Genomic DNA, 24160 nt, shown 5'->3' on the forward strand with positions numbered 1-24160 from the left:
ATGTTCTCTACACTCTGAAAAAAAAAAAAATGCCACTTCTTATTGTTACTTGTAACTCCACCTTATCTCTTTTCTCGCCTGATATAATGATAAAAGAGAATTACTTGATTCTAAATTCCAACCCTGCTATCCAATTTATCAGCCAGGCAAATTTCTTCAACTTCTCTAAGATTCCATTTTCTCATTTGTGAAACAGATGTACCCATTCTATCAGGTTGCAATGGAAATTAAATGGAATAATCGATTAAAATGCTGAGTACAGAGCCTGGCATTTGGTTCTTATTATGATGTGCCTAACTTTCTAAGTGTTTTGCTGGATACCTTCTACAAGTTAGAAGCCCTTAACATGCATTTATTGAATTTAACTGAATTGGATGGAAACTGAAGGCTCTCCAGTCTTGAAAGAAGCGGGGTGTCCCCCACCTCCTCCAAAATCTAATCCCCAAATTGCAGCTTATCAATTAAGCTTCCCTCAATAAAGAACCGTTTCTTGTGACTCCCCGTGTTACTTATCAGGAAATCAATCCCCACCTTGGGGTAAAAGCATTACTCTAATGCCATGAGGGGTACACAAAAACATAACTCCACCCCTTATCTAATCCAGTCAATCAACAGAAGCTGAGTGTAACAGTCCCAAGATGGATCCCTCTGGCTGGATTCCATAATTGCTTAGTAATATCTGCCATGGGCACAGGAAGGTAGAGCTGTGGTACACACACCAGGCATCTGCCTTCCCTTACATAGAAATATAATGTGGGAAGGATGTACAGAAGGGAGAGGGCACTACAGATGGATATGGTCAAAAAGGGGGTATCATGAGGAGGAAAGAGAGGAGTTGGAAATTGGAGGGAAAGTGGTATTCAAATAAACACTGGAAATGGAAGCTGGAATAGCCACTCGGGGATGGGGTACCTAGCATGAGTTAAGACACAGAGGTGGGCATGTACGAGGATTCTCAGGGGACAATGAATAGTACAATCTTATTGGAAAGGACACTTTTGGACTAACAGTAGTGAAGGATGTGGCTGAGAGGGCTGGGGTGTGAGACTGAATCACTGGTGACAGGAAGCCTTGCAAAGCCCATGAGGGCATGGTGATTACTGTTCCAAGGGTTAAGGACGCCAGTTTCCATCATTCATTTCACTAGCAGCATAAGAGGGTCTTCACTAAAGATTCCAAAGAGCTAATATTTATTGCCCTTTAACTCCCAATCTAGAACTTGAACCACTAGAGGATTATTTCCCAGAACTTAAAAATAAACTGTCAAGGTCAGTTTATGCAGTAGAAATATGAGAGAAGAATATCTTCATACTTTACCCGATTTCCCCTATTTCCTTTTTCTCCAGATGACCCTGGGGCTCCACGATTACCCTAGAAAAAGAAAAATAAATATACAAAGAAGCTTTGTATATCAAGTCACACCAGAAACTTTGTTCATGTAGTTTCACATTCTATACAAGAGCGGAAAGTTTCTCTACCATCCAACTTGTACGTGACAAACTAAATGCCCTGAATAATCCTTCCTTTGAAAATAATATAAATTCCAGATAACCAAGTTTAAGATACTCCACATATGTTCATGAGCTGGTAAAAAAAAACAAGAGAAATCCTTAGAGTTCAGAGTAAAGAGAAAGCAGAAATCCAGAGAATAGTGATTGGCTGTCCTTAGGACTTCTGATCACTCCATGAGTGCAGTGTGAAAAACCAAATCTCATCATTTATTTTGAAATGATCTCAAGAGGACGTGTCACCACGTATGAGACAGAAGCAAACAACCTCAACGCAGAACTTAATGACATCTCACAGATGAAGTTCATTTAAAAATGAACTTAAAAGTCATCAAAAAAGGAAAAAATAAAGGAAAAGAAGAAAAAAAAGGAAAAGAGAGAAAAAAGAAAATCAAATCAATCAATCCATCAAAATTCACAACACATGTGAGGGAGACACCATGAGGGAGAAGCCAGCAGAAACAACAGGCAACAAAATCAGACTTGTAATGACTACAGCTATTGGAATTATCATATGTAGAATATAAAATAAGTATATTTCATTCATCTAAATAGGTTTAAAAAAAATGAATGAGTAAAATAATAAGCAACTGTTAAAAAAGAGACCAAGCAGAATTGAGAAAGAATCAAATAGAACTTCTTTTTTTTTTTTAAGATTTTATTTATTTGACAGAGAGAGATCACAAGTGGGCGGAGAGGCAAGCAGAGAGAGAGAGAGAGAGGACGAAGCAGGCTCCCTGCAGAGCAGAGAGCCCGATGTGGGACTCGATCCCAGGACCCTGAGATCATGACCTGAGCTGAAGGCAGAGGCTTAACCACTGAGCCACCCAGGTGCCCCCCAAATAGAACTTCTTAAAGTGAAAATCAGAATAACTGAAATTAAAAATCCAATTGACAGGTTAAATGGTATATTAAACACAAGTGGCATAAGAATTAATGAACTTGAAACTGGAGAAAGTACTCCAAATGCAGTACAGAAAGACAAACAGAAAATATGAAGGAGGTTAAGAGACATTGCAGATAGCACAAGTTCTCACAGATATCTAATTAGACTTCCATAAAGAGATAATAGAGAAAATGGGAAGGATAAACATTTCAAAATGAGAATTTGCTAAGGAGACTCCAAAACTGACTGAAGCACAAATGCTCAAATTCAAAAGCCTAACGAGCTCCAAACAGGATAAATAAAAAGAAACCCACACCTGGACACAACATATTAAAACCACAGAAAACTAGAAAGAAAGGGAAATTTTTAAAGAAACATGACAATATTTTTTTAAGATTGCTGACAAAAGTAACAACAAAGAGTTTGATGGATAACTTATTTTTTTTAAAGATTTTTTTTATATTTATTTGACAGACAGAGATCACAAATAGGCAGAGAAGCAGGTAGAGAGAGAGGAGGAAGTAGGCTCTCTGACATGGGGCTCAATCCCAGGACCCTGGGATCATGACCTGAGCCGAAGGCAGAGGCTTCAACCCACTGAGCCACTCAGGAGCTTCTTAAGCTGGAAGGTTAAGATGGATAACTTCTTAAACAGCACTAGTAAGAGACAGAAGACAATAGAAGCCAGAAGACTATGAAATTCCATTTTCTAAGTGCTGAAAGAAAATCATTATTTCCCCAAGATCTCTTTCAAGAAAAATGATAAAATAAAAAAAATTTCAGAAAAACAAAAACCAAGGGAGTTTATAAACTCCATTAAAGGAAATTCTAAAAGTTGTACCTGGGGGAAAAGAAATAAGATCTTTCATGTTCCTTTGAAGGCATACAGGGAAAGTAACAAATATGAGGGTAAGGCTGGATAAGCAATGATTAAGTAAAGCAATAAAAATAACAATATCTAATTGATAGAATTTAACAAAAATAAATGGGAATAAGATACTGGACTAAGCGCCTGGGTGGCTCAGTGGGTTAAGCCTCTGCCTTCAGCTCAGGTCATGATCTCAGGATCCTGGGATCGAGTCCTGCATCGGGGTCTCTGCTTGGCAGGGAGCCTGCTTCCTCCTCTCTCTCTCTCTCTCTCTCTCTCTGTCAAATAAATAAGTGTGATCTCTCTCTGTCAAATAAATAAGTAATTTTTTTTTTTAAAGATACTGGACTATAACATGTTATTATGGGAGACAATTGATTAGAGCTATGTTTCTAGGGTCCTTATATTTTGAGGATAAGGGCAAATAATAGATTAGACACTGTTGAGTATGCATGCTAACATTTCTAGACTATGTATAAAATATACATATAAGTATAAAATACAGTATAGTGTTTTATATTTTAAAGTATAAATACAGAGCATAAATACCAAACTAATAGAGGAGAGACATAGAAATGAGAAACTTTCTATACCTGTTCTCCAACAAAGCCGTCAACACCTCCATCACCAGGGCTTCCCTGTGGAGCAAAGGAAGATGAAACTGTTAGGGAAAAGAGGACCAGGTGTACGTGCTTACTGCTTTGATGTTAACTTCCTTGCTAATGTATGTTTTAGTTGGGAGGAGAATCTAGACCTTCTGAAATGGTGTTTATATACTGTATTCATATATTAAAAAACAATGATCATTTTCATTCCCAAAATAGTCCCTAGCGTTATACACTGTTTTTTCTGACCATTTTAATTTCCAAAGAAAAAGATAAGAAACTCAAATCTAAGGGATAGAAAGACTTCTTTTTCAACTTTTGCACTGGGAACAAGTAGTAACTCTTTCACAAGACTGAATGAAACATTTCCCACTGGTCCTCTGCAAGTTAAAAGTGGTTCTTTGGACATTGGCGTTTTTAATATAAAAAGACTGGCAAATATGCCTGAATGAATTTACATAATGGAAACTCAGATCTCTCAGATTAAGGAGGAATTAGATGGGACTATATCCATATGTATGTATTTGGGGAGACTTACCATAAGAAAACTCCTTAAGAATGGAAAACCTGAAACTAACTAAATAAGAGTAAAAACTGGCCCCTGCAGAGTGCCATCTCATCAAATATTCCATCACTTCCAATTCATGGCCCTTCGTTTTGCCAACAATCTCAGAATGACAGTTGTATTTATTATAGGGGCACCTGGGTGGCTCAGTCAGTGAAGTGTCTGCCTTCAGGTATGGTCATGATCCCAGGGTCCTGCTTAATGGGGAGTCTGGTTCTCCCTCTGCCCCTCCTCCTGCTCATGCTCTCTCTCTCTCCCTCTTGTTCTCTCTCAAATAAATAAAAATAAAAAAAAAATTTTTTAAAACATATTTCTTATAAAGCATCTTTTGAAAAAGAATGTCCAGAGTTTTGCAAGCCAAATAAAATGCATATTACATGTGTGAAATAGTTCATTTACTCCTACTATCTGTACAAGGAAGTCAAGTTTCAGGCACTTTTTTTAAACCAAAGGACAGCTGAGTTAGTGCATGAAAATAAGCACACCAAACTCTCAGACTACAATTATGTGATATATTTGCTACAGGCCATATGGATGAATCAGTGGCTCCAGGAGACATGAGTAAAGAAGCTCAATCAGCCCTTGTCTGTCTTGTTCATCACTTTGTAGTCACTCCAAGGATAATGTGGGGAAGAGAGTTGGTACCTACAAAAATATCTTTCGAGTGCATGAATGAGCGAATGAGTACTTTGCCTCTGAATCTGAATGTAAAGTCGTTATCCTACTGTGCCATCTCCTTTCCTATCAACCCGTACTGGCCTCCATCTCCCATTTGACACTCCCCTTGACTACCACTCCTTGAATTCAGGACCCACTCTTCAAGAGCATCATGTGACAGATATGGTGGCTCAATTATTACAGATAAGTATACATTTTCATATATGTCCCTGCTTTATACCGTTCATGAACATGGCAGTTTGGCTATTAAGATCATCCCATATATCCCCTTGTCAAAAAATTTTAAGTCCCACCTCACATACGCAAAGGAAAAGCAAGTGGACTCCGGACTATTTCCCAAAGAAATTGCTCGCTAGCTTAAGCAAGAGGAAGGATGGTCACCTACCTTCTCTCCTGAAAATCCTCTTGTTCCCTAAAGTTAGAAAGTAATAAAAAGAATTGAGCTTGAATAAGATTTTTAAACCTTTGTTTCACTTAGGAAACCACATATTCCTGAATTCCAAGAAAATGCAATGAGTAGACCAAAATGAAGTTTTCCTCTTCAGCAACTATAATGACCATCACAGCAATCTGATTATTACCACTCCCCTTTGCCTGTGACTTGGAGAAATTCATACCGGTAACTCCTCACATAGTAGGGGTGAGCAGGAAATGGCAATGTCCTGCGACTTATTAATAGCACAATCATATGTTTTCAAACAAAAGTGAGAATACACTGGCTAGGAAGCTTAAGAAGGCTCCCAGGAACAATAGGAAAAATTAATTGAAGTGTAACTTATTAGAATATATAAAATATTGTGGCTATGGTCAGAAAAATTCTCTATAGGACTCAGAGATTATAGAGAAAATTTTCTAGCCTTATTAAAGGAGATTCTCTAATCCTGGAAGGTTAAGAGACATTTATGAAACCACCGAAAAAGTAGCCCCACCCTTTAGTTCTTTAGGCTTTGAAATTTCAGTATTTTCAAACCCCCTACCAACTGCCAGAGCTATGACTTGTCCTGAGGGCGTTTTCTGGTACCAGAGCCTATCCACATGCAATGCAGCTCAGGAGTGCTGAGGAATATAATACCCACTGGGAGCAGCTTGCAAATAATACCTGATAGGATTTGGGGTATAAGTACCTCAGCTCTCTCCCCTTGGGTGGGACCACATTGAGGTACATGTTCAACATTGGTTCACACAGTTCCTCAGCAGGATTAGGCTCTATCTACCCACTGTGGACATCTAATTGATACCATACCCTTTTTAGGTCACCTTTCTTCCTTAACTTCTCTCATGTCTTGCTAGTATTTACTGAGACCTCCTAAGAAACTATTTGCACTTGATTCTTTTCCTTAGGCTCAACTTCTGGGAAAACCTCAGTCTGAGAAAGAGCTAAGACACTATGTTGAAAAAGTAAGATGCTCCTCAAACTCAAGGGATAAAACCGGGACAGGGAAAGAATTCCACAGCTTGAGGTCTATACTCACCTTAGGTCCTCTCACACCTAGGCAACCTTCCACACCTCGGGGTCCAGGAAGGCCTTGGGGGCCTCTTTCTCCCTATGGAATAAAGACACACAGAGACAGTCAAGCAACTATCTTCATCATCACCCAACCAATAAAGACCATCAGAATGATTAAAATATGACACTGTCCTTACAATTACTTCTATAGCCTCAAAGACCTGATCAGATCACCTACAAGACAATCAGAACGCTCATCTGTCAACTACCCATACTGATAACCCCAAATCTTACAAATCAGTATTATCTATATTTTTTGACTAATTCATTCAAGCCACATGGACAAAACTTCAGTACCCACGCAAAACTGAAGGTGTGTCTGAACATTTCCTTCTGGAAGCTAGAACTGGATAAAGTTTTCCTTGTGGTTCTACAAACAATCAACCATTATTTAACTCCTTTTCTTCTAAGTGAAATCCTGCCCATTCCTAAGGTATAGATCATATGTCACCTCCTCCTCTGAGAAGCTTTTTCTGTTACATTGTGTGCTATTACCCGTTTCTGTGTTATATCGTTTCCTGCTATTTTGAGAACTTCTAGGAAACAAGGACATGTATTTGGTATTTATCTCTGGGTTTCCAACCCTAAGTACACTGTGTGGCATGTAGCAGACATATATATACATGAATCAAGATTTGAAGAATGACTTCCTAAATTACATTAGTGAATATAAACTTTTGATCTAGGTATTAGATAGGGAAGGGACTGGTAGATATTATACCTTTGCCAAATTGATTAAATATAAATTGGAAAGCATTGTATATCCCATGAGCTTTCATCAGGAGGGTCTACAAATGTAATCTCACTTTGATTTAATGAGTTCAAATGGCTTCACAACACAAGCTGCCTGGGACAGTAAAAGAGAACACGGTAAAGTGAGAAGCATTTTGGATCAAAAATGAAAGGTCCTAGGATTAAGTCCTAGTTCTGCCTCCAACTTGCTTTGTGAGCTTGGATAAGTACATGACTCTATGAATTACAATTTCCTCCATTTATAAAATGTGGACCTTAGTAATACTGATGCTAGCCATTCATAGGATCATTATATTGAATGCATGAGAATTTGCACTGAAAAGTACTTCACAGGCACCTGGGTGGCGAAGTCGATTAGGCATCTGACTCTTGGTTTCAGCTCAGGTCATGATCTCAGGGTCGTGGGATGGAGCCCTGCATCAGGCTCTGGGCTCAGCATGGGAATGTGCTTGGACTTTCCTTCTTCCTCTGCCCCCCTCCCCCTGCTCATGCACACTCTCTCTCTCTCTCAAATAAATAAATCTTTAATATAAATAAATCAATAAAATATTTAAAAAATAAATAAAATCTTTAAAAAAAGAAGGAAAGAAAGTATTTCACAAATCATACAGATTGGACAAATGAGGTGTTTTGTACTTAAATAGGAAGAGATAATGAAAAAGGCACAGGTTTTGACATCAGACTGACAGGGGGTTGGGCACAACTCTAAAATTCTCTATCTGACCTTATAAGTCACTCTCCCTCTGAGTTTTGAGCCCCACATCTATAAAATGAAAGTATCAGTAGAAATGTCACAAAGGTGAAATGTCTTAGTGGGTACAAAATGCCAAATGCAAAGCCTCACACACAGTAGATATCAAGTAAATGTCCATTTCCCCCCCTCTTCCTCATCTGCCTGCATTTTTAGGTTCAATACGTGGTGGTTAAGTTTCATCTGGAAAATTTAATTTTAAGATATCTCTTTACTCTTTTCTCCTACACAGTGTTACCAATCATGAATAATTGGTCATTGCCTTCATTAGGAAATAGTTGCTATATACAAAACAAACGTCCCTAACAAAGGAGCACAAAGGGAAAATTCTTAAAGTTTATTTCTAACAAAACAAAACACTCTTAGGATGGCTATTATCAAAAACAAAAACAAAAAGAAGCTAGTGTTGATGAGCGTGTGAAGAAACTAGAACATTTACGCACTTTTTGTGGGAATAGAAGAGTTCAGCTGCTGTGGAAAACATATGATAATTTCCAAAAAAAAAAAACATATGATCTACCAATTCCACTTCTAGGTATACACCCCAAAGAATTGGAAGCTAGGTCTCAAAGAGGTATTTGCACACACATTCATAGCGGCATTACTGACAACAGCCATAAGGTGGAAGCAAGCCAAGGGTCCCTTAAGAGATAAACTGATTTAAAAAAAAAAAAAAAGTGTCCTTATACATACAGTAGAATACTATTCAGCTTTAAAAAGGAAAGAGATTCTGATATGCTACAATATAGATGAATCTTAAGGATACTATGCTAAATGAAATAAGCCAAAAATACAAATATTGTATGATCCTACTTAACAAGGACTTAGAGTAGTGGAATTCATAGAGACAGAAAGTAGAATGGTGGTTGGCAGAGGCTGGGGATATGGGGTCATTGGGAGTTAGTGATAATGAAGACAGGGTTTCAATTTTGCAAGATGAAAAGTGTTCTAGAGATGGATGATGGTGGTTGTTGGCAACAATATTAATGTACTTAATAACTGTACTGTACACTTAATAACTGAACTGTACACTTGAAAATGGTTAAGATGGTCAATTTTATGTTGTGTGTCGTTTGCCACAACTAAAAATTTAAAAGAAAATTGTGAAGAAAAATTTAAAAACCTACTCTCATGACTTCTATCCCCAGTTTCTAAAGTTTTGTTTGTTATACAGACATAATTAGGTATGAGTTCTCCCAAAATTATTCTTTAGAAAAAAGGATATTTTTAAACTTGAGTTTTCACAAAGATTCTCATATTTCAGAATCCTCTGCCCATTGCTTAACCTTGAACAGCATAGTGTTGACACCCAGGCAATGTTAATATTTGATTATTTATGGGATCCTCAAGGATATCACCTACCAGATTAGTTAAAAGAGAAAAAGAATAGAGGTTAAGTAATCTAAGAGAGATCACTTATTTATCGTATTTGACCGTGAGGTCTCACAATTTCAAATGTTAGATGCCATGCAAGCAAGATTTTTCAAAATCACTTTTCAAAGCAATAGAACTCATGATTATACTGTGAAGACCATAAAAATATTCTCACAAGAAAAATGAGGCAATCGGTTTTTGAAACTGAAAATAAATTTTCAGTGACAGACTTTATAAGCAGATCTAAAAAGCAGTTTATCTTAGAGATGCCTGGGTGGTTCAGTTGGTTAAGCATCTGACTCTTGATTTTGGCTCAGATCGTGATCTCAGGGTCATGAGATCGAGCCCTGCTTTGGGCTCCATGCTGAGCGTAGAGCCTGCTTAAGTTTCTCTCTCTTCCTCTCCTTCTGTTCTCCCCCTGTTCTCTCCACCCCCCTTACACACACACACACACACACACACACACACACGGTTTAACTGAAACAATTTAGACAGAAATTAACAAAATATACTCTAGAAAACCAGGTAAGGTGTTTCCAAAACAGTCTCCAGTAATGCTGGGAAAACTGATACAGAAACTCTGTGGGAAGAATTTTTAACACACTTGTTAAGCCAGAAAGATTATAATAAATAAAAAAATACACCACAGTGTTCTTGGGAAGGTTCACAAATGGCATATGAAGGAGGGAAGGGGGAAAGGTGGCAAATATTTGGATAAACACTTGTTAAAATTAATAAAAATATAAATAATAAAAAATTACTTGATAAAATATGAGAAAGAGAAAAAAGCAGAATTTCTTATTACATCACTTTACATAATGAAAGACTTTAAAAAAGTTAATGAGTAATTAAATAAGTCAAATAATATAAGTATACATTTGTCACCTATCCTTCAAAGTTTATATCTTCTAATTGGGCAAAAGAATGTTTTAGATTATTCTCATGAGAAAACAAGAATCACTTTATAACGGGTACCTACGTCAAATTGTTTTGAAAACAAAATTTGGGCTTACAGTGGTTTTCATTCAAATACTAAGCTCTACCCTGTTTAAAAATTGGTCTCCCATTTGTCCACACTAGTGGCTGAAAGCTATGAACTATAGCCATGATTCTATGGAAAGAATAACACGATCATAAACTGTTCAAATGCTAGGCTGGTTCAAGTTATTTTTGAGAAATGAGAATAATAACATTAGTATCTTATTTTGTAGATGAAATGAGGAAATGTATACAGAATGTTTAGCCATGCATCCAACACATATGAAGTTTTCAATAAATGTCAGCTAGTTTTGTTCCTACAGAAGTTACATAACTGTTTTGGGGGACCCTAGATAATCTAATTTGATATATAAGGCTTTGATAGGTAACCAATGCATATTTAAACCACCATCTCATATGAGGTATATTTTGAAAATATATAGAATTCATGAGTCAGGCAGATGGTCTTTTCCAAAGATGGCCACGACAAAATCTCAGTGCTCTTCTGGAACCTTGTCACACCCCCAATCGAAAAGAAGGGTCTAATCCCCACCCCCAGCCACTTTAAATCCAGTCTGGAGTTAGTGACTTGCCTGTACAAGTTACCACGTGACTTCTGAAGCTTCCTTAGAAGATTTGAGCTTAGCCTTGGTCTCCTGGAATCCTCCCTCTCAGGATGGACCCTGCATAGTGGGAGCTCCCTCTCAGACCCAGCAGCCATACCAGTCCTTGGACCACCATGGCCCATCCTTCTCCCATCACAACCAAGCTCCAGAGAGTGAGAGAGGAAGTCATCTCTGCAGGGGGCTCTCCAGCTGCCTAGTCAGCCCAGCTGAGACCTCAGACACCTAGGAGACAGCCACCCACTCTTCCGGTCTTAGCTCCCCACCCCCACATCGCACCCCAGAGCCCATGGATATAATAAATTGATTGTTGTTTTGGCTTTGTAGGGGGTAGGGAGGAGGGGGGAGAAGAGGAGTAATAGATAACTGGAACAATGAATTAGCTCTTTGTCCTTATACGCTTTCAATTTGAATCTACAAATTACAGCCCCATTCTGAAGCTTGCCATCTGCAGAGAGATGTCTCAGTCATTACGCAGACTAATTTGACCTACTCTGGGGGGGAACAACATTAAAAGCCATTCAGGAGACAACATATTTTGTAGTTACCTTCTCTTGCAAGAAATGCAGGAAAAAGAAAACGACACATGCTAGAGCCCTACACACCACACAGAGCTACTGAACCCTTGCAATGTGTCTAGTCCAAACTGAGATGTGCTATAGATGTAAGATACACACAGGATTTCAAAGACATTGTATTTCTAAAAAATAAAATACTAACCATTTTGATATTAGTTACATGTTGAAATAATTATATTTTGGATAGGCTGGGTTTAATTGTTAAAAATAACTTCACCTATTTCTTTTTATTGCCTTTAAGATGGCTACTGTGAAATTTTAAATTCTATAAAATTATATGTATCACTCACATTTTATTCCTAGCTCTGTACTGGACAGTCTTTATAAACCACCATGGTTAGGATGTTAAGACAGCAGAAAAGGAGGAGAAAATTATCTCTTACTCTAGACATACAAGGGCTTGTTTATGTTATTTGTCTGGAATTGGTGTCAGTGTTCCTAATAGGTTGGTAAGACTCTTAAATTTGGCCAGGCTCGGGGCACCTGGGTGGCTCAGTGGGTTAAAGCCTTTGGCTCAGGTCATGATCCCAAGGTCCTGGCATCAAACCCTGCATCCAGCTCTTTGCTCAGTGAGCTGGATGCTACCCCCTCTCTCTCTCTGCCTGCCTCACTGCCTACTTGTGATCTGTCTGTCAAATAAATAAATAAATAAATAATCTTTTAAAAAAATTTGGCCAGGCTCACTGAACCATAGGCCAAGCAGGCAGAAATAAAATAACATTTCTAGGACATTTTAAAACATCATAAAAATGGAAAGGAATATTTTCACCATACCTGAACAAAATAGCAAAAATTCACAGCCCACACTTTTGAATGTATTTCTAACATCAAAGACTATAATTGCTGAGGCAAAATAAAGACAGAAAAGTTGAGCGATTCTCCCACAAATATAATCAGAGAAATGAATTGGCTGATATAGCTCCCAACAGCTGCACTTCTTTTTCTAATTTCTGATGATTTTCCAAGTTCCAGCAGCCTAAATATTCAGAACAGTAAAACAATGTGCAACTCTGAGGGGGCGATGAGAACATTAATGCTTAGATATCCCAGCAGTTTGAAAAGTGTGGTCCAAGGACTCCACAGGTCCCCAAGACCCTTTGGGAAGGGGTGCTCACAAAATTAAAACTACTTTTCCAATTACACAAAGATGCTATTATCTTTTGTAACTCTTATTCTCTTCCAAGTGTACAGCAGAGTTTTTAAGAAACCACAAAGCAAGTGATATCACAACCGACTGAACACAGAAGCGGACATTTGAATCTAGTTATCTTCTAATAAACCAGATATTGAAAACATGTAAAACAATGCCACTCTTCTCACTTATTTATTTTGTTTCGGAACATATAGTTATTTTTCATTAAGGTATGTCTCATTTATATTAAGGTCTTGTTTTTGTTATTTGGGAATAAAATAAATAAATATTTTAAAATTATTTCCATTTGGGGGCTCCTGGTTTGCTCAGTTGGTAGAGTGACTGACTCTTGATTTTGGCTCAGATGATCTCAGAGTCTTGAGATGGAGCATGGTGTCAAGACTATGCACTGGGCATGGAGCCTGCTTGGGATTCTCTCTCTCCCTCTGTCCCAACCCTTCCCCATGAGCTCCCTCTCTCTCCCTCTCTCTATAAAACAAAATAAAATAAAATAAAATAATAAAATTCTCTCCTTTTTAGTTTCTAACATAGTAAATATCAACAGACAGAAACTACATCAACAGATGTTTTCTCATCATCCCATCTAGTTTTTAGTGTAATTTACTCTTTATCAGGAATTGAGTGAAATGTTTCATATACATATTCTGTAATGTTTATGACATCTCTGTCAGGTACATACTATAAAACTTATTTTATCAGCGGAGAAATGGATGAGAAGATGGTTGAATATCTCGCCTTTCTTTCCACGTTGTGTAAGTGATGTACTGACTGTTTTAATCTAGGCAACCTGAATAACCTTAGAGAGAGTAAAGGTGCCCTGATCCCAAAAGTTTGAGGACCAGTGGTATGTACATATCGACTTTAAAATAGACACCTGTGGTAAAGTGGTTTTCCACAATTAAAAATTAACTGAAAACTATGGCATTTAAAAATCCTTTTGATATCATATGTTGTAATAAAGATGGGCCCCGTCGCATTCCAGTCCCTTTGGTAGCAATTCTCTCTATAATATACATTTTTCCGCACAGCTAATCACACGATGACTAACTTTCCCGTGCCCAGGGATATATCCAGGGTTGTAAACAAACTTTTGGTGAGTAACTATAACTCTATCATCTTTTTGGTCACTCAGAAAGGCATCTGAGGGATCTTGTTATAAGAATGGCCTTAGTTCTCTTCAATTTATTTTGTTAAATTACTTACAAACACAGATATCTCATTAATAGTAACAAATTACCTGTAATTCAGCTCATAATTAATAATTATTATTACATATATACCCACTAGACACAGCCCACATTTTCAATTATCTCGAATTCAGATTAAAATGACCACCTTTCACCATTAAACACATTTTAGAGCCTGTATCTACAAAATTTGTCCACCTAACATTTGTTATAACAAATGATTATTTTTATATAGATATTTAAGCCCATTTTAAATGGCATAGATTAGAAAAATCTTCATGACTTAAGTGCAAGTAAGTATTTCTAATATTTGACCCATTTTACCATATTCCTTCAAATAAAAAAAAAAAAAAAGAGTCAGTACTTACATGTCTACCTTCTTCACCAGGATGACCAGGTAATCCATCAGCACCTGGCTTTCCCTGAGAAAAAAGGAAAGCAAAGGAAATAACTTGGATTCTAAATCCTTTTCTTAAATCCACATGAAATAAAAATTGTTGTTAGTAGGGTCCTGGGTGGCTCAGTTGTTAAGCCTTCACCTTCAGCTCCTGTCATGATTCCAGGGTCCTGGGATCGAGCCCACATAAGGATCCCTGATAGGCAGGAAGTCTGCTTCTGCCTTTCCCACTCCCCCTGCTTGCATTTCCTCTCTTGCTGTGTCTCTGTCTCTGTCAAATAAATAAATAAATAAAATATTTTTTTTTTTTAAAGTCTAACTTGATTTCAGCTCAGGTCATGATCTCACCATCATGAGATCAAGGCCCACATCCAGCTCTGGGCTCAATAAAGCTTGAGATTCTCTTCCTCTCCCCCTCAGTCCCTCCCCACTCAGGCTCTCCCTCTAAAAACAAAAATAATAATAATAAATTCAAAAATTTTTTAAAAAACTGTTACTAATAGATACCTTTTTCTTGTTGAGTTGGCATTTTATTGAGAATCAACTAAATGTTGAGCACAATGTGTAGGGACATGAAGAAACAAATACTTTTGGCCTCTTTTTTTTTGCACACAAGTAGTTTTAATTTATGGAAAGTTTTTTGGGCCATTTTCCTTAGAAACCCATCTCCTGAATGTATTCTTCTAATAGAAAATCAGTCTGGTGATTATCATGCACAAAAAAACCTTGAATTTTAAATGAACATATCTTTATTCTGTTTTTGGTTTGTCCTGAAGTGAAAACTTGAATACCTGTTTGTCTTAATAGCTGGCGCGTCAGCCTATTTTTATTTTTCTAAAATACCATTTTACCACTCTATTCTGAAAATCCAAACCAAAACTAGTTTCTAGTTAAATGTTTTAGGAACACTGCACCTCTTAAAGAGAACTTTGACCTCGTTTTTCAAAATGTCAGTAAGCAAAGGTGTTACCGTCTATGCTACTTATGAAAAATGGTTGTTTATTTCTGTCTGACTCAGCTGTTTAGTCTCTTCCAATCTCTTTCTCTTCCTCTTTTTTACTTCTTCTTAGATAACCAAACACACAAACCATTTCCTCTCAGGGAACTTTGGCTTGCCATGTCTAGCCAGATATGTTTATTTGATTTAAAAATGGTCAATAAGATATGGGAGCCATATTCTCTTTGGGATCAACAAAGACATGAACATCAATACAACCAACCACTGAATTCTTAGAGACAGAAAGAGCAGAGAAGTCAATTATTCAAAACATTCCTATTTTGGGCCTTTGTGGCTGAGTCCTTGAGTTACAAAAAAACATGTCAAGAGGTTCCCAAGCTTGATTTCCTGATTCTCCAGTCTGATATTTAAGAACAATGCAAGGGGGAAAAATCTTGTGCTAAGGCATATCTACAATTTTTCTCAAAAAGTCATTATATACCTTATACTCTTCTAAATCAAGATTGATGTGCAAAGTCAGTAAGAATTCCAACAACCTCACAGAAAACCATACAAAGAGAGAATGTGAAAAGATGGGAAAAGCCAATGGGTTTGATTCAACCTTACATGAGGATTTGTGATGATCCCACCATCATAAAACTGCAGTTCATGTGTGAAGGGTACTCGTGTCCCTGCATAACTGAGGACCATTTTTAATGAGATTTATTCTCCCTTAATAGTGGGATGTGGTAATTTTGCTATCGATTCACTGTGGAGTTAACAGAAAGACATAAAGTGACCACTCGTGAACCAGCGATTCATCTCTCCACAGAGTTTAATGCCACAGAATGGAACAGTCAGCTTGGAGGGGAAGAGGCAGTAACCCCTGTAAAGAAAGAAGTTGGTACACAAGGGAACATTTTGTAGACAAGTGAAAACCTCTACGCAGCAGGAGAGTGTGTGAAACTTGTCTGTGAGATTATTTATCAAATAAATGTGAGGGGAAAGCAAAATATAATGGAAAGAACGTGAGCCTTGGTGTTAGGTAGACACAGGGGCTTAAGTCCCAAAATGGCTCTTTGTACTTGTGTGACTTTGGGAAAGCAATGTCCCCTCTCTAAGCCTCTATGCCACACCTGCAAAGTAACATTCACCTCGAAGGTTTGTTAGAGGGCATAATTAGCAAAGGTGTGTTAAACACAGAACACAGGGCTTGGCATGCAGTTGGTGTTGAAAAACCCTCTCTCACCCCCACCATCCACGTCTAACAATTCTCACCTTGCTCCCAGGGTTCCCACTATCGCCCTGGTACCCATCTTCTCCAAAACACTTTATAAATATGTTGCAGCATCTTCTTTCCACAATTGAGTCCTGAAAAGCAGAATTCATGTAACATGACTTTTTCTTTTCATCTCTGTTAACCTGTGTCATATGATGCACTAAAAAAGACAAAATTCCCTCTGGTTTTTTAAATTATTAGGGTGAATAGACCTAGCGAAGGACGGTGTTAAAAAGGAAAAAATACTTACAAGTTGCTTCAATAAGATGCTTGGGAGGGACTGCAGTGTAACGCTCAGGGGCTGGTTATATATGAATCCTCTGCCAAATTCTAGCTCCTGGAGCTCTTCTAATTTATGCACACCTTCCAGGCCAATGAAGAGGAGCCCAGAGAGTCCTTCAAAATACCGGCAGGTGGGAGAGTTACTTGCACATCTTTTGAACGGTCTTTGTCCTGGCCCTAGACAGTCGTGTATCATCTCACCCTTCCTATATTCATCACCAGTCTTGTCTCAAACTGTATTTTGGACCAATGAAATGGGAGCAGAAGTGGCATGTGTCACTCGCTGGGAGAAATTTTCAGAACAGTGCATAATTTGCCCCATTTCCTGCCCCCTGCCACAGGAACAGACCCTCTTTCAGCCTGGGTCCTTAAGGGATGAGAATGAGACACAAACAAATGGTCATAAGACCTAAGATAAATATAGCTAATTTAAGCCACTGGGATTTGAAGGTTGTTTATTATTGTGGTGTGAGCCCATCCTACTGAGGAAAGCACTAAAACATCATGAGGATTTGCCCACATAACAGAAAACAAATGGACGAGGACACTTTTCAGATTGGCTAGAAATCACCATTCATAGAATTTCAGAATAAATATTTGTTCATATTTTGAACAGTAAGTTCACACACACACACATACATACATCAGCTTTTGGCTATTGTAGACAAGCTACTTAACAATCTTGTGGTTAAAAAGTTGTTTACAGGTTCTTAATTATTCCTCAAAATAAATTTCTAGAAATGGAAACCTGATCTAGCACGTAGACAAAGTTTGCCGTCTTTTGTCAAATGCTTCAAATTCCCTTCCAGAAGATACACAACATTTTAAACTTCTTGTGTGGTGAATCCAATTGGGAGCAAGTTATCACAGCAAATATTCCAGCACCTTGTTAACCAAGGGAAAGCATCATCTCAAGAGGAATACTCTGGACATACTCTATGGAGAAGGGAGAGGGGCACAGGGAGCTCGAGTGACTGTTGTTCACCTTGAGTTGGCCTTCGAGCTTTTATGACACAAAATGGGAACAGAAGAGCAAGGGCATACAGGTCCACAGGTGGTACTGCCCAGCTGAGGGAGTTGGGGAGCCCTGAAATCCAGCCAGCCTACTGCTCTTCAAGCCAAGTGCCCAGGCACTGGGTTGCATACAACCAGAGCATTGGCATCTTGTTCTGATTTCACCAAGATGCCATAGAGACTAGTAGCAGCCCTTGGGGGATGGAGAAAGAGGAAGAATTGACGAGCAAAGGAGGGAGGAAGGGCAGTGGAGAAAGCAAAGCTCAGCTTGAGGATTATTCCAGAGTTTAAGGAAAAGAGACGTAAGGACCGCTTGGTAGCCTGCAAGAGCAAATGGGACCCCATTTATCAGGAAGTAGGAGTTGCACATTCAACCCTCAAAAGCAGATGCCAGGCTGGTAACTGGTCAGTCCTGTCTCAGTCAGTGACCCTTGGTCAGTGTCGGGGATATGGGACCCAGGGTTCTCTCAACCCTGATTCATACAAAGCAAAAGCCTTGTGGGCACTGATCTCCAACCACCTGGGTTAGTCTGTGGAAGGCTTAATGGAATCCAGTACCATCCGGAAATCTGAAAGAGGATTTAGACCCTCAGCTGTGGGAGGAACACCCAGAGCAACTACAAGCACTTACCTTTGCTGCGGAGAAGCTCAGATGTTATCTTCAGTCTCTGGAAATTATCATCCAGTCCATCTGTAAACACTAAAAGGATCTGTTGTTTATGAGGGAGGGGGAGGGGAGGGTGGAGGGAGAACAAGGATGGCCGGGAGGAAGAGGAGAGGGGAAAGATAAATGCTGGAAGTTACACATTTTGTAAAAATGCAAGGATAAGCTTAGCTTTTCTTGTTGTATCCAGCCTTTCACCCTGTTTCATTTCACCCATTTATTTATTTGTTATTTTATTACACATTCACTTTTACTTCAACATTTCCAAAGACAGCTGGCAAAAAAAAAGAATTTGAACCAGCTTAATGTGTTCCCTTAAAAATACCTTCCAAAAATGGTCTTACAATGTTCAGCTTTATCAATGCAAAATACCAAAATTTTAACGCAGTTTTATAATTAAAACAGATTACATTTACTCACAGAAAATTTTAATTTAAAAGTGAATTCCATATTTTAAGAAAGAAACCCACTGAATGCATGATTGAAGGAAAAACTAAATGTAACTTGCAAAGTCTGGGGATGTCATTTCCTAATAAACATCACATAAGACCTTTTCATCTCTGCAGTCTTTAGTGGGGTGTAGTTCTTGGGCACCAGGAAGGGAGGACCACTGACAAGCCATTAGCTAGTTACTAAAGATAGTTCAAAGACTGGAAAAATAATGGGCCCTACTCAACTTGATAGTCAGTGATGATAAGGAGCTGATATCTTCCAGGTTGTCTTTGGAATGAACTTGTACCATGGAAGAATCTGGATCTCCATGTTGTGAGCAACTTGAGGGTAGGGATTTATCCTTTTATCTCTACTAGCATTATTGAGCACAGAACCTCTAGTGCTTAGTAAATATCTGTTGATTGAATGAAAACATATCCTTTGTTGGTCTTTACTGAGTAAGATTATGGTTTTCCTCTGTGTAAGTGATTCTACTGGAGATTCTACACAGAGTTTATTGGCTTATTGGCCTCAGTTTATTGGCTTCAGTTACAAAAGCCTTATCCCTCCCACCCTGGCAAGTGGTGCCAAATCACAGGTTCTCAGCATTTATTACCTTCACTTTAGCAGAAGAGGGATGGATAGCATGATCTCCAAGGGACTGTAAAAAATCCGCATCCATATAGTTGCTTGTGGCAGTCTGATGAATTAAGAATGTCTGAATAATATCATTACTATACTTTTTAAAGCCTGAGTCAAAGATAAGCTGGCCATTTGAGCCAGGGACCAAGTAGCGGAACATCAAGTCAAGGCCACCAGCATCACTACAGCTGATGTTGGAAAGCAAGGCCAACTGTTGCATCACCTCTGGCAGTAACCATTGAAGCTTCTGCTGAACTTGTGTTGTGGGAGTGGAAATATCAATTCCTATGGACAAATCTATGTTGCATCCTTTAAAGGTGGAAGAGAAGAAAATCAAATTAGTCATCAATAGATTCATGACAGAGCCCAGAAGACATTAGCCAACCCTGAAAGAAGAATTTCCAGCCAACCCACAGAAATATAAGCCAAACAATGGCAGTGATTGTTTAATTTGGGGGCTGGTTTGTTACACAGCAAAGCTAACTGATACAACATACATACAACAGAGGTGTTTCATACCTCTGTTCCTCTGCAGATCTTATTCCCTCCACCTGAAGTGTCCTTTCCCATCTCCTCCACCCCAATCTGGCTAACCCAAACATGTTCTTCAAGTTGCAGTTCCAAAGACAGCCCCTCCTTAAAGCCCTCTCTGACTCATTTTCCTAGGTCCTCAGGTTGACTTACCAAATGCCCCTGTATGACCATGCTACTTTACTTGAACTTCTCTCCTACTAACCAAAGATTGCTTCATAGTAGGGATTACATCATCTTACTTTTCCAATGTCTAATACAGATAGATGTTCAGTAAGTGTTTGATAAATGAATAAAGAAGGGATTATAAATGAGCTTTGAGTCTCTTTCAGCACATGCTGTACTCTTTCCTTCTTCCCCAGAAGTTTCTTTTCTCACTCACCACCTCTGGACACGTCTTATTTCAGGGGAGCATATTAGAAAAGATCAAGACTTATGTTTCTTCTATCTGAAAATTGTTAAGCACTATAGGAAGAGTGTTGTAAGAATCTGAAAACCCACTGATCTTTCAGGCTATACACACCCGCCCACTGGTGAATAATAAGACCGTGCACAGAATTCCAATGGGGAGGCCAAGTTGATCACAGATGCACCTGAATTAAAATCTGGACAAATAACTTAAAATGTAACTTAACAATCATAAAAGGGCCACATTATTAACTACTTCTGGACAACAAGCATAACATGCAATTGTCTGGGGCAAGCCAAGACATGTGGACATTTTCTCCTTAGACCAGCACACACTGGAGTATTTGGCTCAGAATCAATAAAAACAAAACTGCAGATTTTAGGGGAGAAATTTGAAGAAAATAAATAAATACTGGCTGGACCCTTAATCAGGGAAAATGGTCATAAACAATGTCTCAAAGTTTCTCCCAGATCTGAGATCCAGGGTTGAGCCATTATTTTTCCATCCCCTAAATAATACACTCTGTGCTAGGTGACCAAATGCTTCCAGAATTACCAAGACAGAAAATGCGCTCCTTTCATATAAAATCTTGATTTTGTTTTGACTTTTAAATCTCTAATTGAAATTCACCAAAAGGAGTTTTCACAGATGTAAATCCCATTTCTACATCAGATCTCATTTCAGAAAAAAAGGAATTTCCTTTCTGCAGTATGGTATGTCATTCCAACTCTTCTAATTTACATTTTCCCCCAGAAAATGTCAGTTGGCTTTATTCTGTAAATGCAAGAATATGCAAGCATTTTTTTTCCCCCTTGTTAATGGAGAGGGTTGAACCTTGCCAGGTAATCTCTAAGGTCTTTATGATTCAGGTTTATGATTCTAGAATTCTAGAATTAATTAGGTTCCAGCCATTATTGAGGTGCTCAGCTAATTTTATCAAAAATTTAAAAGACAAATCTGAAAATGAATGTAAATCCTAATTTACTACGTGGTACAAAATAATCTGAAAAGAGAAGTTAGAATCCTGTATTTCTTAGCCTGCCTGGAATAATTCCTAGGTACATATAAACAAACAAACAGAAATGGATTTTACCTCCTGAAAAATCTGAACTACATAATGCAGGACAACCCATAATCCATGCTTATTTAAAAAATAATTTCACATATCCACTCTTTTCGATTGATCTCTGAATTCAGCAAGGACACGGCAAAGTGATATCCTTTATGCAGTAAAACAAAAATATCAATTTAATACTCAAGAAAATTAGCTCCAGCTTTCAACACCAAACTTCTGGAAAATCCAAACCCTGGACTCCCATTATTTCCTATCGGCATTTCTTACCTCTTCCTTGCTTTTCTCATTTGGTAATTTGGTATCATAGTAATAGTATCTGCGTCACATGGGGTTGATGTAGGAATATTAGGCTTAATGGGTTTCATTATACACTCCTTTATACGATTTCATACTATAATATGCTTTATTATACTATATTACACTTTACTATGTATTACTATACTGTATTATACCATTGTATACCATCCTATGTCATTCTATACTATATCATACTATATTAAACTCTTCTATACTATACTACCTTTCGTGTTGCCTTACAATATCATACAATACTGTACTACTACACCACATTACACTATACTACACACTATACTATACTACCCTCCTACTCGAAGTGTAATTTGAGTACCAGCAGGATCAGCATCACCTGGGAGCTTGTTAGAATTGCAGAATCCCACCCTCACCTACTGAATCAGAATCTGCATTTCAATGAGAGCTCCAGGTGATTCAAAAGCATATTCAAGTTTGAGAGGCCCTCTTCTGCTCTACCATGCTGTTCCAAAAAACAGTATAGAACAATACCTAGTATACAGACTCTAGAACAAGATGGCCTCAAGTTTAAATCTCAGCTGTGCTATTTACTTGGGCCAAATAACCTGATTTTGCTGTGCTTTAGTTTCCCCAACTGTAAAATAGTATCTATTTAATAAGGTTATGTGAAGATTAAGTGTTTTAATATGTGGAGCCAATGGAATAGCTCCTGGCACCAAAAAAAGACCATCTAAAGGTTAACCATTCTGATTATAATGTGAGTTGCTGGAGAATCTCACTTCCTGTGGATAAGAGGGAGAGTTGTCCATGAAGATATGCTGCGGGTCAATGGCATGTTGTATGGCAAGTCTTGGAGGAAGAGCAGACCTAGACTGTTGGGAGGAAGAACACCTGTCTCTGGACCTTATTGTTTAGGATAAAAACTTGAGGAGATAAGATGGTGTTGAGGACGATCTCAGCCATAGCAAAGCTTCCTGGCAACAAAGTGGAGAGGCCTCTGTACAAAGCCATGTAGGAAAAGACCTGTTCAAAAGAGCACCTATGTACCTGCTATTATTCTCTGCTTCTATTTTCCTTCTGGTATGCCCAAATCTTCAGTAAATTGTGTTTACATATTCTAGTCTGGTTCTTCTATCTACAAGGAATAAACCTAAGAGTTGTAAGGATATTCTAGAGACAGAGTTCTGAGAAGGTTCAGGCCCCTGGAGTCCAGAGTGGTGACAGCCATGAAAACAATTGAAAGAAACCCTAGGGAAAAGTGAACCACAGCATCCGGGGTTCAGGCCCACTCTCTTCCCCTCAGAGTGACCCTCCCTCCCTCCTCCAGCTAGAAGGATCAGTTTCATTTTATGAATAGAGACAACAGCATCCCTGACACGATGGGCTCACAGGTCAAATAACAACCCTCTGTCACTCACCTTGTGGAAGGCAGACCTTAAGAAGAATTTTCTTCTCCAAATTCTGCAGGGACTCAAAATTTTCTTCATAGTATACTTTCTGTGGGTCATCAGTAATCTGCAAAAGCTGAGCACTTTTGGCTTCTCCCACCCCAATGGCAAAAATAATGATGTTCCTGTCCCTGAGAGCCTTGGCTGGCATGACTACATCATCCTGGGCAACCCCATCAGTGATCACAACCAAATACTGTTGAACATTGGGTCTCCCTCCTCTTGAACTGTCAAAAAAAGGCAGAGTGAAATTCAGGGCTTTCCCAGTGCGGGTGCCGTCATTCATCTGCTGAACATTTGAGATGGCTCTGTCGATGTCCACTTTTGAGGAGTATTGGTCAAGCCTAAATTCTTCCCGGGGGGCCGAGCTGAACTGCAAAAGGCCAATCTGAATTTCATCAACACTAATATCAGCTTGGTTCACCATCCTCTTCACGAATCCCTTCATCTTTTCAAAGTTTTCTGGGGAGATGGATTCCGAACCATCTATCAGGAAGATAATATCAGCTTGCCTATTCTTACAGGCTGGGGACAAAAGGGAGAACAGAACATTCACTCAGAGTCTGAAACCAATAAACTGTAAGTCCCCAGGGACAGTCCAGGGTGGCATATAGACAACATGAAAATATTTTTAAAGGGGGCGGAAAAGGAAGTCAATGAGATATATTTTCTGTGACCCAGCACAAAGGAGGCACAGCTGATAAAGATAGAATCTAACCAGCTTACTTCATTCCAGGTCGTGGTCACTCTGTGTCCAACATTCACT

At 38.5% G+C, this 24160-nt stretch overlaps 1 protein-coding gene across 1 annotated transcript in view; it reads right to left on the reverse strand.

Annotated features, from left to right (window-relative positions):
* LOC116874797 (collagen alpha-4(VI) chain-like) overlaps positions 1-24160 on the reverse strand; it is a 111807-nt gene that overhangs the window by 67984 nt on the left and 19663 nt on the right. The window contains exons 7-16 of the mRNA XM_032869788.1: positions 23365-23919; positions 19636-19970; positions 18555-18633; positions 16878-17023; positions 16627-16719; positions 14383-14436; positions 6583-6654; positions 5496-5522; positions 3856-3900; positions 1318-1371 (exon numbers count right to left, since the gene is read on the reverse strand). Of these exons, the coding sequence (XP_032725679.1) occupies positions 1318-1371; positions 3856-3900; positions 5496-5522; positions 6583-6654; positions 14383-14436; positions 16627-16719; positions 16878-17023; positions 18555-18633; positions 19636-19970; positions 23365-23919 (1460 nt within the window). The remainder of the gene's footprint in view (positions 1-1317; positions 1372-3855; positions 3901-5495; positions 5523-6582; positions 6655-14382; positions 14437-16626; positions 16720-16877; positions 17024-18554; positions 18634-19635; positions 19971-23364; positions 23920-24160) is intronic.

The sequence above is a fragment of the Lontra canadensis genome, unplaced genomic scaffold (assembly GCF_010015895.1).
Source record: "Lontra canadensis isolate GAN:19392208 unplaced genomic scaffold, GSC_riverotter_1.0 scaffold38, whole genome shotgun sequence".
Taxonomy (NCBI): domain Eukaryota; kingdom Metazoa; phylum Chordata; class Mammalia; order Carnivora; family Mustelidae; genus Lontra; species Lontra canadensis.